The sequence below is a fragment of the Haliaeetus leucocephalus genome, unplaced genomic scaffold (assembly GCF_000737465.1).
Source record: "Haliaeetus leucocephalus isolate CR32 unplaced genomic scaffold, Haliaeetus_leucocephalus-4.0 Scaffold439, whole genome shotgun sequence".
Taxonomy (NCBI): domain Eukaryota; kingdom Metazoa; phylum Chordata; class Aves; order Accipitriformes; family Accipitridae; genus Haliaeetus; species Haliaeetus leucocephalus.
Window position 1 is genome coordinate 7,414,092 of NW_010972875.1, and position 16,877 is coordinate 7,430,968.

At 41.4% G+C, this 16,877-nt stretch overlaps 1 protein-coding gene across 1 annotated transcript in view; it reads right to left on the bottom strand.

Annotated features, from left to right (window-relative positions):
* SCFD2 (sec1 family domain containing 2) overlaps positions 1-16,877 on the bottom strand; it is a 205,059-nt gene that overhangs the window by 187,559 nt on the left and 623 nt on the right. Inside the window, exons 2-3 of the mRNA XM_010574566.1 lie at positions 16,637-16,868; positions 7,736-7,904 (exon numbers count right to left, since the gene is read on the bottom strand). Of these exons, the coding sequence (XP_010572868.1) occupies positions 7,736-7,904; positions 16,637-16,868 (401 nt within the window). The remainder of the gene's footprint in view (positions 1-7,735; positions 7,905-16,636; positions 16,869-16,877) is intronic.

The window sequence follows — 16,877 nt, forward strand, 5'->3', positions numbered from 1 at the left end:
AAAAAACCACCACCCCTAAGCAACATAAAGATCTTCCCTTTCTGTTCTGACTGCAGACATCACTAGTTACTCTTTGTGAAAGTTAATCAGACAGAGATCTGTCCTTCTTACATATTGCAAGGAAATGTACCTGCAGAACAGAGAGCAATGCTGACAAGGAAACAGAACATAAACTAGCTGAGGGACTGTACTCACTGAAGCTTCTTACAGACATTAAGTTGCCTTGCTGTGCTAAGCAGCTGAAGATACAAGTACGCAGAGACCTGTTGGTGGTTGGACAACATTCTGGGTAACACTCAGATTTATTGTGTCTTTCAACGGGCAAAGGAAAAAGTCAAAAACTTGGGACTTATTGACAGTACTCAAATAGAGATTATATTAGCAATAATATAAATACAGGGAGTCCTTCTCCAGAACTAAAAATATGTCTTCAAAAAATTAAGCACCAAGGATTCTGGATTTTGCCATTTTCAACTAGAAGATTCTACAGGCAAGGGCATCTCGAATCTCTTGATCCTAGCACTCTGAGGATGGCTATGAGAGTGTCAGAGGGCCCAGGAAAAAAAACTGAATTCTGGCTGAAAACTCAGCTTGAGTAACCCAGACAAACAGTGCAGGTAGAGGTCCTCAAAGCACAAGGAACGAAGTCTTGACCAGTCCAGCCTCCCACATTCCCTTGAAGTCCTTTGTGGGCTGAGAGGCACAGATAAGGAAGAACCGCCCAGCTGATGCCGAGAGCTCGTCAGCCCAATTCATTCTTTATCTCAAGGAAAATAAGCTTCAAGCCTCCTCTTATCTAGAAGGCAACTTCTAAGGCCTGCAATAACAAGCGACTGAAAAAACATGGCACCTCTTATGCAGGAGCCTGGTCGGATGGAGAACCCTCATGCAATTCCTCCACCGGTTACTTCAACAAACCCCCTACTGCAGCAAACTGGGGTTTTGCAGAGCAGCAGCGAGGTGTTCTAGCAATGCCGTACATTACACAGCGCAGGCGAGCTGGGGGTCTTGACCTCTTCCCAGAATTTTCCACCCTCGGCACACCCCTCTCACCCCTTCCTTTTTTCCATTTCCAGGAGGTCCCGTGCTGAAAGGATCCAGGCAAATATACACATTTATTGTAAGATATAATAAATCTTATCAGCTTGTTCATCTTATCCTGTGGCAACAGTCAATTATGTTCATTTGATTCAGGCTGGTTTGAAACTGAGCAGAAAGCATCTCCTGGAAAGCTTGTCTTGACTGACAAACCCCAGAAGCTGATGCAGCCAGGGCTACTATTCCAAACAAGAAGATACCTTGAGAAATTTCAAACAATAAGGAAACTGTGAACAGGCCTCAACTCAGGGCTGTGCTCTGAGCCTGTATGAGTAAAATAAAGTGGTGAGCAGGAAGACTGCCAGTCCAGGAACACAGTGGCAGCAGGAGATGCTGTGTTTGGGGCATTCCCGCTATCTGACTCACAGCTTAGAGAAGTGTCTCCTGGCTGGATTGCTGAAAAGGCAAAAGCTGTCAATAGAAAAACCCTGTAAAGCCCAACTCATCTCCCTGAAAATGGACCTCAGTGGTAGAAGCACAGGGCTGGGCTGTGATTTCTCCTGTCATTGGTGAAGGAAAGTTTCAGGGTTTTTTTAATGTGATGTGATGTCTGCTTTTCATAAATCCTGCAGTTAAGACATTTTCTCTGTAGAAGTGCTGCTCACCTTCTTCAGAAAGGCAGACAGGAAAAGGCTGTACATGGGTGGTGGCTTTTGTTTTTTGGTTGGTTGTTTTTTTCTTTGTCTTGGGGGGGTTAAGTTTAGGTTTAAAGCAATCCTCAAGAGCAGAGCTCTGCAGGGCACTGCAGCAAAGGCAGGAGGCCAGGTCCTGGGAGAGCAGGACCGAGCAGCTCCCAGCAGGGGGAAGCGTCCAGCAGCAGAAAACCTGGAGGAGCACCCCAAAAGCAGGGACAGGCAGGGAGCCCCGGCAGAACCCCACTGCTGCTGAACCACCACCAACATACCGGGGCAGATCCAAAAGTGGTTTACAGCGTGCAGCTACCCCTCTCCCCATCTGAAAGAGCCTCGCCATCCATTGTTTTGGTTTACCCTTCCTCTTCCACAAGACTCTCAGTGGATATAAAACAATATAGTAGTGTCATCTGGATTTTCTTACTGTAGTATTAACATTTCCTCTTTAATATTAACATTCCAGAAAGGAAAATTACTCTAATTTATGCCATAAATTCCCAACTCATTCAAGAATAACAGTCCCAAATTACCTTCTTATTACAATCTTTTATAAGCTTATGCATGCAAAAAAGTTGTAGATATTAATTAAAAGAAAAAGAAAACAACCCACATCTGGCATAAAGGAAATACTTAAAAAATAAAATTGAAAATACCACAAAGATCCAAGAACCATCCCCCCAAAGCTTAGTTTGCAATTAATTCAGTGTTAAGAGGAACATCACTCTGATATCCTTCAGATGCTTGTTCCCCAGCTAAAAAAAAAGGGGGGGGGGGGGGGAATATATATCAAGAGAATAGACTCAGCCATTCAAAAAAAGTTATTACCCAGCTTAAAAGGAGACTTAAATCTCCTTTCCAGTTCTAATTCTTGCTGCTCTTTTCTTTGCCATACAAGCACAAATAATCTTTCATTTTAAACTCACATCATACAGGTGATTTTTCAACGAACGCTGCAGTGGTGTGTTTTACAGAGACCACTGGAATTGCTGTTCCATCAACTCCCAGGAAAGGGGGCTTGCGGGACACAACTCCAAACAGTCCCCTCTCCCCAGTGCAACAAATCACCATGCATAGGAGTGGGAAGGACACAGTCCCGAATAAAGGGCAAATGGAGATCCTGCCTTTGCTTGAACTAACACCTTAACTCCTCATGTAATCATTTGCAACATTATTTGTACCCTCCCAAAGACCAGAACCCCTAGGATTTTCTGCCATGTGGTCTGCAAACTTGTGTCCTGAGAAATTCCCTGGTTTACTGGTTTAAAAAAAACAAGTTCCTTGGACAAGGACTAGAAGAGGAAACAGGAGTAGCAAGCCAACAGCAGAGCCAGGACTGGAATACAAGTCCGTTCACCTCACAGCCTTCCTCTACGCTGAGGGCTGTCAAAGTCCCACCAGTACAAGGAGAGCACTGCATCATCACATCACGCCCAAGAGCAAAGGTGTGGCTGGAGTAGGGCTTTCTTCTCCATCCAGACAGTAACAGTTTTAGCACTTGGAAACAAAAGTACTAATCAATCCAGAATAGGAATAACCACCTCAGAACTACGGAGGATTAGGAGAAGTGGGTATTCTCAACTGCCATTAACATGAGACATTGAAATTTTACTATTACCTCTCCATGAATGCCCTTATTTTTAACCAGCACACCTCTCCTTCCACCTCTCATACAAAGACCTAAGGAAAGATTTTTGCGAGTGCCACGTTTCAGACATCTGGCCTGCATATCAATGCTTTCTGCATCACACCCATCAACATGATCACCTCATTCTGAACTTGTTATTTTTTCCCCCCAATGCAAATCCAAGTGATTTAGTGGCTCCATCTGCCTTGTCAAAAGTGCCCAGACACTTCAGCTGTATTGCTCATTGAATTGCTTTAGGCATAGCAGACCAAACGTGAAGTGTGTTACATTACAGTTTTGCATCTTTATGGAAAAATGCTTGCTCTAAGAACCCAATGGTTCTTTGTATATTGCATTACATACATATATATTTTAAATAAAAAACTGGTCTTTTTCTGAGATTTTTAACACCACATTGAATTCCAAGAAGCTTGCAAACTCCAAAGATTGGAGAAAGAAAGCAAAAGTGGAAAAACAGTCAAGAAATCTCTATTCAGCAAGTTATTGAAATATGCATAAACAAATTAAGTATTCAGTTTATTCAGCAAAATACATGAGCACATCAAAAGTGTTCCTGGGCAATAGGAAAGCAGATAAAAAAAAAGAGCAAACATACATATTTCTTCAGATGCCCACAGTTCAGTATCATATAACTCTTTACTTCTTGTTGTCACATGCCGCAGACCTGTGGCCAGGATGCAGGCATCTGAACCCTGATTTGGGGCTTCATGGAGCTGTGGGGCCTCCACGCACCTCAGCTCCCAGCTTGCAAGAGGTGGAAAACAGTGAAAGATAAACCTCCATCAAGATAAACCCATTACTGACAGCAGGATGCTTCCACATGATAAAATACCAATCTTAAAAACACAAGATAGGTGCTTTGAGAAATAAAGTGGCCAAAATGTTATCAAATGGACAGGATGGATGACTCACAAACATGGAGAGCTTGATGTTCATCCAAGCGAACAACTCCTAGAAACCACTGCATGTACACTTAAAATCAGAAGCTGAAATTTGGAGGAATTCCTCCAAAAACACTGTGTGGGTTATCAAATACAACCAGAAAGAGCTGCAATCAATATATTTTTTTTTTAAATTACCTCTGCCATTAAGATTTCACTACAATTTCCACTTCTACTATGCATCGTTTATTTGAAAGGACAGGGTGGCTATCACTTTTCCTAATCAGAAACCAACAGTTCTGATCAAGAGTGGATGTCTTTAGTTTTATATCTATAAACTTTCATTTTTTTAATATATATCCATCTGTATATAAAAATGAGTAAAATATTTTGACACAATTCTCAAAGAGCGTAACTCTCAACTAACATTCACACCGGAGCAGCAACATGTCAGTGACTACAGTAGGGCAAGCAATTACTTTGCAAGATTTTTGAGGCTAAGACTAATAAAATTAAGAACTCTAGAATAGATTTTTTTTTTTTTTTAAGAAATTCCCTTCCTCACAAAGAGAGCATCTTCAAAGTACAGTAACTTAAGCAGCATATGGCATTTACATTTTCATCTAAATCTTTAAAGAAGCCCATTATTTCCTTAGATTTGAGAAAAGAACCCTGCTTTATTTCACCACACCAGCCATAAATTATTCATTAATTCTGTTTGCTAACTCTGTAACTGAGCCCAGATGTTTCTGCTGGAGAGGCATTCCATAAGAAAAGTTAAATATAGCAAGCTGTGTGGAAGGAACAGACCTCTCCCCCTTGCCCCCCCCAGCATGCTCAAATATTACTTGAGAGAAAATAATGAAAACATTTGAAAAATATTCTGAATATGTGAGTCTGTGAAATGCCACAGTCTGATCACAAAATTTCATGTAAAAGAGCCCCCACACATTCCATTTGGGTGTAACTGAAGTTACTGGTCCTGTCTCTGGGAAAGGTGCTGGCACTTTCACTCGCCAGAGTAAATAGAAAATTTACAAGCAGAGGAACACTCCTTGCCATGCATCATTTACAAATATAAATCAAGACTTAAGTTTTCAATTACAAGAAACACTTTTGAGCCAGCTACCAATGGCAATTACCATGTTGATGAAGAACTAAGAGCATCCCATGGAATTTCTTACGGAATTGGCATGGAAAGTTACTGGTGGGAATTTTAAATCCATTTCAGTGCTTCAGAAGAACTTCAACCATTTTACACTAGCAAAGATGAGTAGTGCTGACATTTATAATCTAACGCTAAGAACACAGTCCTGTTGAACAGAATGGAAACTACCACCTTCAGCCACATGTTCAGACACTGTTATGGTTTCTAATACTCTTCAGCAACTGTCTTAAGCTGGTTTTGAAATGCCTATTCTAAATTAGAAACTATTCCGAATCATTATGTAGCTGGAGACAGTGAAAGATGCAGGATTGAATATTGCAGACTCACATTCTTTGGAATTTGGAGACTATTCTCAGGCACGCAACGCTTCTTCAGTTTTGAACAATGATCACAGGAGAGATTTTGAGACATCACCTAGTCCCTTTGCTCTGCTCCAAGGCAAGATCAATCGTATTTAAACCACTATTTTCCTAATCTGTTCTTAAAAATTTCCAGTGTAACAGATTCTGTAAGATGACTTTGCAGAGGGAGGATATTTTGGGGAAGCTGTTACAGACTGGTATGGTAACGATGCCACTGCCCTGATACCAGGTATCAGCTGTTGTCATCCAACTTTATTGCACTTGCACCTTGTAGCCAAATCCTGTTGTTCTTTAACCACTTGTGTCCATAAGAGACTTTGCAAAATATGTTAAGTCTAACCATACTGTTAACAGAAAGCACCTTCCCGCTAGCTAGCAAACAGCCAAACAAACCTCGGTATATATACTATTAGCCACCTTAGAACACAATAAAACTCTGCTGGCTGTTCCTAAAAACATGAATATATGACTGAAGTCATAATTTTAGCATGGGAAGGCATACTAGCACTAGCTTTAGCCTCCTCAACGTCAATAATGTTAGGAATAATGAAGTGGTAGCACAGGTCAACAATTTCAGGGCAAAAAAAAATTTTTTTTTCTTAGTCCATGCTGCCAGAAGTTTTCTTTATTTCTGGTAGCTACTCAAAGTTAGCATTACCAACAGCTACCACAGCATGTCTACCACAGGCAATGACCTCTTCATTTTGCTGTGTAGACAGATCTTAAGGACATCTCACTTCTACTTCAGAGGTCAACTGGAAAGCAGCCAACGAGAAGAAAACCAGAACAAATTTTATTTAAGTCACCCCAGCAGCAACTTAAAATTGAGTCCACCTATATGAGGAAATGTTTCCTCTCCAACTCCTAAGGAAGACAGTTATGCAATGTAAAACCTAGAAACTGGACCCAGTTATAGCATGTGTGAGAGATGGAAGATGACAAAGATCTGCAGGCTCTCAGAAAATACAGACCATATGTTGAAACAGTGGAAAGTCTTCTGTGAAGTCTTTGAGGGGGGGGGAGAAGAGGGAGTAGAGCACAGGTGTGAAGCACCAAAAGGAGTAAAAACAGAATAGAAACTACATTAGACAGCCCATCTTGAAAAACCCTTTTCCAATATATGGGGGGAACATTATAGCAAAAGAGAAAGAACTTTTAATCTCCTTTGCACTGCATGAATTTCTAGAGCACTGCCAAGCAAAATTTTTTTGTGGACTGAAACCAGCACCTGGTGTATTTCCTGGTTTATGCATGGTTAACAGAAGCTGCAGGAAAGTTTCAGTTTGGACAACTAAATTTAGAAAGTGAAACATCAAATTTGATGCACTTTACAAGCAAAGTCTTAGCTACAAATTATACACAGCTAAGTACAATTGTTCAAAGTTACTGCTTTTAGGTTGTCCTTGTTTTAAGCAAAAACCAGGCCCTCATGAAGATGTCTGTATACCTAAATTTGTGCCTAATTATCTTTCTCCACAGCTATTGTGTTGGAAAACAGGGATAAAACCTTAAGTTAACAGGTACTCTAACAAGAATTCAGCATGCAGCTCACTTTCTAAAGAGGCTTATGGGAAAAGGAAGCCACACTTAAGACCTACCTGTTTGTATGACCTGTTACTTAGGCAGAAAAAGAAATGTCACAAGGAAGAATTTTTGGTGTTTAAACCGTACAGAATTCTATTAGACTAATCTACAGCAATTTAAACAACCCAAACCTAAAAAGGTCCTGAGAATCTCCCACTTTTGGGAGTCTTATCTGGTCTACTCACCTAATGCACACATATAGATGATTATATTCCAGCAGAATTAAGACCAGATGGGGTTTTGCTGTAAGCTTGATTATTTTTTTTTTTTTTTTAAGAAAAAACTTGTTCTCTGTTCATTTTTTCACAAAGAGATAACAAATATATTCAGCATCTTAAAGAAGGAAAGAAGAAAAGAACGTTTACTTTGGTTGTGCTAAGCAGCCAGGTGCTATAATACTGCAAGTTTCATCTGTAGTCTGCAGTGCTGTAAGTTCTGCCATGTTAACCATCACATCGGTCTTGTGGCCGGGAAGCTTGGGAAGCACGGAAAGTATCTTCTCTGCAAGATTGTCACCATGATGACCAACTGCTCCTGGGGGGAGAAAAAGACACCAAAACTGTCAGATATATAACTAGAAGAAAAAAAACAAACAACAAAAACAACACAACACAAAAACCACAAGGAATTCAGAGCAAAATAATAACCATGTTTTGGTGAGAAGGACACTGGTAGTCATAACAAGAAGACCACATTTAGCTTTTCAAAGTTATTTTGCTATAAAAGTAAAATTAATTTCTGGAATGTTTGAAGTTAAAAGCATTGATAACATTTCAGAAAGATTCATTTAAAAAGCATAAATTAGACTTAATTTTACAGCTGTTAGATATTCATTGATTTTGCACTTAAACCTGCAAAATGTTTCTCTTTGCATAAGAAACTTGTTAAACAAGATTTGCAATGGTTATTAAAAAAACACAGGCAAACATTCATAATATAGTCACATGCAAAGTATACTCTTCTACCTAAACTAACAGGACTGTGCTTAAAAGGGCTGTATGCAAGTTGACTACATAGCTACCCAAATAGGCTAGCATAATATCAAAATAACAAATTACCAAAGTAAACAATTACCAATGACATGTCACTGTCAAGATCATTGCTTCTATATGGACTGAGGGCAGCTCAGGTGAAACCAACACAAAATAACTAAACCAACCCAAGTTACATAGTATAAAATGGCATTTTGACCATGTTCCAAGAGAAACTCCAAATTCCAGTTGGCACGTTTTCTCCAATTCTCTTGATTTCAAACACACATGCTCTTCTTTCCATTCACAAACTCTCAACACAGGCGCTACAACCAACTGACAAAATATTAAGACTGTGAACCAAGCCAAAGCAGAAAAACATGACACACACTACAGATGAAAAAGTCAGAGAGGGCGACCAGAAACCTTATTGCCTTTAAGTCAGGAACAAGTTGAAGGTATTTGTATTCTGCCACTTTAGCTATGGTTCAGCTATTACCACAGGGCTGGATACCAGTCCTGAGCTTAGTATTGTGCTCCTGGTTTTACTCACAGGAGAATGCGGACTTCTGAAGCCACCACTGAGAGGCAGGAAAAAGATCTTTCAGGCTATGGTCCCACTCCCATCAAAGTCTGTCCATGTGGCACCCTATCTGCTCTCACTTTTCATCATTTCCAAAGACAGAGGAGGTCTGTTTCAACAGCTGAAGTAGCTTCACATGCTCCATAAATCCAAACAAGGCCCTTACATCAAGAACATCAGTGGGGTCAGATTATTAACTGCTCTTGGATAAGCAGAAGGTTGCCTCTGGTATGTCTACAGCAGCCAGGTATCCATGCTGTAAAACCACCTCATGGTTTGTCAACTATTCTGACTTGTAGAAGAAGTTGAAAAGAGAAGCAAGGATGAAAAGGGAGGAGAAAAGTAAAGTCAAACTCCATGCTGGCAATGCCTCTATCCACAGAAGGCAAGGAAGGCACACGTGTCCAGCATGTGGTAGTACTGCAATGCGGACACCTGGCTGCTCAGCTGGATTGAGATTACCAATTTGTTTCACCAGAGATTGTAATAGTCACAGAATGACAGCAACCTTCCTTTCTACCATCCCCAGCCAGATTTATACCACTGAAGTACAGATGAAATGAGCTGGGTTGTCTTTATGACTCCCTAAGCCATCTGTTCTCCAAAATCCCTACATTCTTCTTACTAGGTCAGTCACTTGTCAGCCACACTGCAGTTATCAACACTTGCAAAGTTACAGACATGGAAAACAGATGGTAATCTTCTGAACCCACACCCCCACGTACTGGAAGCAACGTCTATGTCTCCACACTTGCTGCACGTGAGCAACATTTAGCTAGACAAGACATTTAGCTAAACTGGAAACACCTCAAATGCAAGTAAACCCACATTAATTATTAATATCCCTCCTTTCTCCTTGGCACAGGGGGAAGTCTTGGCACATTCGAGTTGCTTCCATGATCAGCCAGTGTCATCTCAGTCTCCTTCCCACAACTGCTACTCCTTGGAGGCTCCCACTGGTCCACAGGTGCTAATGGCTTTTGCTGTGACTTACCAAATCAATCAGAAAACATCTCCTGGAGGTTTTAAAAATCGCTATCACTGCTGACCAACTACACAAAGCAACCAAGGCTGGAAAGACAGTTAAACTTCAGAAGATTAGGACAGGAAATTGCACTGACTTCAGCAGGGTGTATGGCACTGGTTTCCATCCTCTCTCCTCATCACTGTTGAGGACAGTCAACAGGCTGCTCAGCAGCTTCTCATGACCAATGGTGGTCAAGGCAGCTGGCGGTTTTTAATGCTGCCACTGTGCACAGAGATCAGGTGTTAAAGTGACAAGGAGAAGTTATGTGACCAATGCAAAACAGGAGTCTTCATGCTAATATCCAGCCTTGAGGATACAGGAAATCTTATGTATCATGCTGTTCTAATTTTACTTTTTCTTCTCATTAAGAGTTACAAACTGTAATATGTGACATTTGATACAGGTTGTAGCTGTCAGAATTGGCAAAGGCGACCAACCAGTTCCTTAGGAATGAGCCAGGAACTCATTAACTACACCCTCCCTTCCCCCCAAAAGGCATCAATGACACGCATACAAGAAAATATTTTCCTAAGCCCATTACCAGCCCTATATCACACCATTTGTACTGCAATTCTTACATTCTCCTACTGGTTCTACTATCTGGTTCAAAAACAAAACAAACAAACAAAAAGCAGATTTAAGGGGCAATTGCACATCACAGAAGCAACATGAGAGCTTGGGTAATGGGAAGACTTCAATGTCAGCAGCTAAACACAAGGAGCTTGAAGTAGAAAACAGTTCTTCTACAAAGGCATTGCTCACTAGCCAACAACTAATGCAGCTAATTTCTGCTGGGGGCTTTTCCTTCAATCAGAGGTTACATGTAAGTCAGTGTGCACCAAAACAGTATGCAAGGTGTATCTTGCCCCCACTATCAAGCTTTCTCAACATCTGCTGTTTTAACTACTTTGTAGATTAGTTCAGAACTGGTGATTTTGGAAAGATACACAGACAAACCCATCCCAGTTTTCCTGATGTTTCAACACTACACATTCACCCAATGCTTTTCTGAATAACATCACCACTAGGAAGACTTTACACTAAAGGACTCTACCAGGACAATTTCTGTGATGCAACTTTCTTAGGGAATGCATCACCCCAGTGAGTGCAGGGTTTAAAATATCAGAAGGCACAAACGTTTACACCTATTCCCTTGAAAGACGCTGGATATTTGGAGTTCCAGTTCCAAAGCTTATCAATGTTCTGCCATATTCTTTCATCCAGATCATCATCAGCTTAAGCTGACCTTGTTAAACAGTGCTGGAGAGCAGCCTGTATGTTCCCAGGAACCATTGTGCAGCATTCAAGGCAAACTAGAGCATCCTTCTGCCCTGCCAAAAGACAGATCTACATTCTTCTTTGTACAGACAAAGGAACATCAAAGTAGTCAGTTATCTGTCCCACTATGCTGGCTACTGAATCTTAAAAAAAAAAACACCACACAAAAAAAACCCCAAATCCCAACCAACAAAAAAAACAATCAAACAACAAAAAAACCCCCAAACAAAACCACAACCCCCACTCAAAAAAAACAAAAAAACTTGTAGCCCAGCAGTAGAAGCACAGAAGCCCACAGCCAAGCACAGCAGCATCAGAGTGCTGCCACAGAAATATGACAGATTCCCCACCTCTCACAGCCAGCTACTGCAACATATGTAAAGAGTAGTAAATTTGGAGATAAGAAACACTTAACCATCAAGACTCATGTAATTTCCAAGCCCTCTGCACTGACCCAGCCACCTGCAGTTTTCTTTAAATAGGCAAAACTCATTCCATTTATTTGCTTATCTCTGTAAAGCCTCTATAAGAAATTTAACATCTGAAGCATTTAAAAACCTATTATAAAAATTTGTGTGCCTATTCCACAATAGCAGAATCTTTACAAACCACAGCATAGCAGAAGCTGCACCCTGACCCGCAGCACTGAGTTGACACCACTTGAATATTTTCAGCTGCCATCACTCCTCACAGCTGTAGTCTACAACCTCAAGTAACTACAATAATTTAAGCATCAGTTGCTTCCTATGTCAAAGCCCCAGCCTGGTTCATAAAGAGGGGACTACTGTACTCTACAGGCCTCAGTATTTATGTTTTCAAGACCTCAGCTTATATGGTAATGAAGAAAAAAACATGGGTTTGTTTCCTTTAAAAAGGCATTAGTGTCAATCCACCAATGCATCAACTTGGAAGATGCCGCAATCAAAGAAAGCATGAGTAAAGCACTGCAAATTAGAAACATGACAGAGATAATGAAAGAAATAGACAATTACAAACAAACAGTTTAAAACAAAAATAATCAAAAGGAGATATTAGTCAGAACCAGACTTTACCAGAAAGGCATGGGTCTACATTAGTCTTCACTCTTATCCTCCTCTATGAATGGCATTACGTGCTAGGGCAATTAAAGCACACCACAACTTTCTCATCACTGTGGCTGCTCCCAGAAACTGAAAGGGTATAGTATCCACACTTCATGGATAAGTGCCTGAACTGTGCACTTTGTATCTGTTACAAGGCTGAAAACATTACAACCAATGCAAGGGTGTGATGCAAAAATGATGCCTGGCTGACAGTGAGGGCGATAATACAGAAAGTTAAACCTGAGTTTGCAGCCTTGGCTGTGGGGAAACATTCCTGTGATTTTGACCGATACATGCAAAAGCGCTAGGGGAAGATAAAAGTGCTGTTGCTGCCGGCACTGAAATACCCAACTTCAACACTCCTCACACAAAGGTTATTATTCAAAGCCATACATTAACTGCACAGGCACCCCCCTGCTATTCATTCTTCTCTGTCTTTTGCTCACTGTACTGCATTTCAAAATCACCTGCACTTACCAGTGGGTGAGACCTCCCTATTCCCTGCACTTAAAACAGCCCACGTCCCAAATACTGCAAAGCACCAAGGGACTGGAAAGAGAAACGCATCAAGCTGTTCTGAACACCAATATCTGAAAGGTATCAATGAGCTTATGAATGAAAAAGGAAATCTGGGAAGCTGGAAAAACTGCTTCATAAAAGGTGTGAATGCTGGCAGGGTGGTGACTAAGAAACACATGGAAGGAGCATGGGGCTACAATATGGTATTGCAACGCAAATATTTAGGGGCGCAAATATTAAAGGAGAAAAATAAAGGGGAATTAAGGTGCCAGAGTTAGCTCTGACTTTAACCAGTGTCATTTATGAGAGCACCACCCTAGCTGGGAGGATTTACTCTGCTTTTTAAAGCTAAGTTAGTGAACTTTAAAACAGTAAGTAGGCAAAAGAAAGAAGCACTACACATACATACAGCACCAGTAACAAAGTTTTATACAATCAGAATTCAAGAAATGAGCACACAGTACTAAGCCTGTGATCTCCTCTGGGCATAAAAATACATGTCCCACTTTCCAGGGCACTGCTTTATCCACAAGATCCTACACTGCAGGGGTAGGCAGTATCCATGTCATCCCCAGTTGAAGCCACGCCACTGCAGTGAAGGCAGAAAAATCCATAAAAAGAAGATCTGTGTAACAGCTCAGTTGAACATTATGTCATACAGGACAAAAAGGAGAATTATTTACCTTAATTCAGTATTCTCCTCTCTACTTAAATAAAGCATGCATAAGTAATGCTGAACACACAAAATATAGATTATAAAAAGTATTCGATAGAGCTTAATCCAAATTTTAGAGTAATAACTCAGAAGAGATTCTTAGCTTCACAGAACCTAGAACGCTAACCTAGACAGATGCCTTCTGATTTTTTGATAGAAAAATGTACCATTTTGTGATTAATTATTTTTTAATAATTGTCACAACAAAGATAATACAGCTTTGTGTCACTGACAGAGGTTCTTTACCAAAATGTACTTAATACTTCTTCAGTATGTTCTTTAAAGGGGAAAGTTTTAATATTTAAGTACCAGTATTTTCCCTTAGTTCAGTTGTTTTCAACTGCAGCACTAGAAAAGGCACTTTTGAGATAGTTTGATTTTTACTATTAGTTTTCGGTAACACTAATTGATTTCTGTTTGTTATTCTAGGCTAACATCTTATTTGCTGTAGATAAGCATGGAACGTGAGCCAAAAATAAGACATCTGTTACTGCAACTCCTTTAGACATCGTCTAGAGCTACCTAAAGCTGTATTCCATTCAGGTCTTTTGAGTCAGAAAATATTTGCCTCCTGATAGCCTACTCAGAGTGATTCAAAGTCACCTGGTTCAAAGCAGTAGCCTGATTTAATCAGAGGGTAGCCCAGCACCTACCCCAATGAACATCCAGGTTTTTGTCGAAGTGGTTGGAATATGAAAGCATTCTCATAATTCATGGATACATAACCATTTCTCATATCTGCAGCCCACATGTTGGACAAGATTCAGGTATCAATAAGACATTCACAAATTAAATGCAAAATCTTTCATCTTTAGAGAGGGGAGATTTAAAAAGTTTTTTTAAATGAGCTGCAAATGAGAAAGTCTACCTCAAAGACTTCCACCTGCACTGAGCTGTTATTTGAGAAAAAAAAATTATTTTTACACTGCTGACTGCAAATACATACCATAGCTTGAAAAAAAAATCCAGTGACCCAGTTGCCAATACCAAGCTGGGAACTTGCAGATAGGAAACTTTAGATTTACAAAGTGTAAGGCTGAAATTCAACAGATTCATTCATTCACCTGAAGGCCAAGCAGTGGAGCTGGATGTAGCAGGCCAGGGGAGACAGTACATAAAGGCTGAACACACCTAAGAAAATTACGGTTTCAGGTACAACTTAATCCTGTCTTTTCCTATTTCTTGACAACTGATTTCACAACGTAAATGCTGTTCTTTTCGTGTACTTTTTACTGTAGAATTTCCATCAAACCAATGAAACAAATCTTACTGTGTGGCACTAAATTCAGGTCCATATAGTGCTTTACCTCTGAAATGTACTATATTTTTCCTCCTTCAGTTTGCACTGTACTTGATGGCAAGAGTATGGGATCATGTCCAAAGCATAGCAAGGCTTCAATGAAGCTGTCAATGAATTCTGGAGACATTTGCTGGTAACAAAAGAATGGCTGCATGAAGGGATCTTGGTCTCAGTTACAGATACCAAAGAGAATACATTCCTAAAGAAATCAATACTTTAATTTCTCATCCTTACTCCAAGAGCTTTGATGCATCCCCTCCAAAGCTGCCCCACCACAGCCCTGATGTTTTCTCCGAAAAAAACTTCTACTGATGTACAAGAACCCAGACTTCACTTCCCAAATTTAAGCTGGTACCAGTTATCTCTCTTCATGCCTCCTCAACAGTCTCCTTGTCAGGCAGCTCGCTGTCACCCACAATTTCCAGTTCCTTTTCTTGTTTTTAACTCTTCCCACCACCTGAGTGCACGAATCCTTACCCAGTTTCACTGGTTCCCACCCCCAATGGGCACTCCTCTCACAGTTTCATTTCAAGGCTCTTCATCCAAGTCCACTCTCCTGCAGCCTTCCCAGCAATCTTCCCAAACCACAGCACAGCATTAACCACCCAGATTCATAGCTGCTCTTCAGCACATTGTCAATGGCTATGAACCCTACAGCAGTGCAACAATACATAAAGCCAAAATTAAGGGTGGGGCAGGGGAAGAAAAATCAGGAACAGATGAGCTGCAGGTGCAACATTGTACCAAACACTTGCTATGGGTCACCTGGCAAAATTACAACCTTAATTATTGACCATATGCAATGCAAATGGAACCAGGCCCACATACTGTATATGTGAGCAGGTTTATCCATAATATGATGGGGTAAGTGAATGCAGGCCCTCCTATAACAATTATTCTCCGAGTTTAGTTTTCCCTGAAAGATGGTTATTCCAGAAGTGAGAGCCCGATACAAACTTTTTCTGGGTCACTGGCCCAGCACCTTCCTGGTGACTTGTTCAATCACTCTTTCCCTTTCTGACCTTTTGATATCACATCTTACCAACCTTACCAACTTAAAAGTCTTCAACTCACTTAGCAAGCTCATGGGTTGATTACAATACTAGACATTCTCCTTCCAACAGTTTCCCAGTCGACTCTCACACCACTCTCTATGCTTCCCAACTTTTGCATCAATTCTGCATTAATTGGCAGTATTAAATTTACCATCTGGTCCATTCTTACACTCATTTGCTTCCCGGAACGTGTTGTATAAACAATTCTGTATTGTTTTCACTCAAACATAATGTTTTCCCAGTTAACAACACCAGCCACGTGCAATTGCTTCACTCAGAGACTAAGCATAATGCATAGCATGTAAAAACCACATAAATATACACAGAGAGACACTTTCGGACATATAGATACAGCTAAGCGTATATGTAGATGTATATCTGTTTAGACAGATATAATGCTAAGGGCGACAAGGAGATACACTGGGAAATACCTCGCAGTAATCCACCAGGCCATTTCCTTCACGCCCTGGGATGACACACAGGCACGGCTAAGGTCTCTAGCATGCAGCAACGTGGAAGTGCCAGAAACAAAGCCTTGTGCTTCCAGCAGAGCCTCCTGCTTCACCCTTGGTTTCCGTGACCCGCTGGGGAGCAAGGATGTGTGAGCAACCGCCACGGCCATGGCGTTACATGTGCTCCCGGGCCACGAGGACTCCCGCAACTATCCGAAAACCTCCGCATGGGGTGGACGCGGGTCCACAGGGATGGCAGCCCCCGCCAGCGGTGGGTTTCTTACCGGCGAGGTCCAACGTCCTGTCCACGAAGACGACGGAGGCCTTGTGGGCGGCCGTCCTCCTCCTGTTCCTGGCCGGGGCATAGCTTGCCAGCTCGGCAGCGACGACCCTGCTGAGGGCCCCCACGGCGAAGCTCTCCTCCCGCAAGCCCAGGGCGGCGAAGAGCGCGTCGAGGTCGCCCACCAGGGCCCGCACCGCCGCCCGCAGCTCGGCGGGCAGGGCGGCCGGCCCGACCTCCGCGGG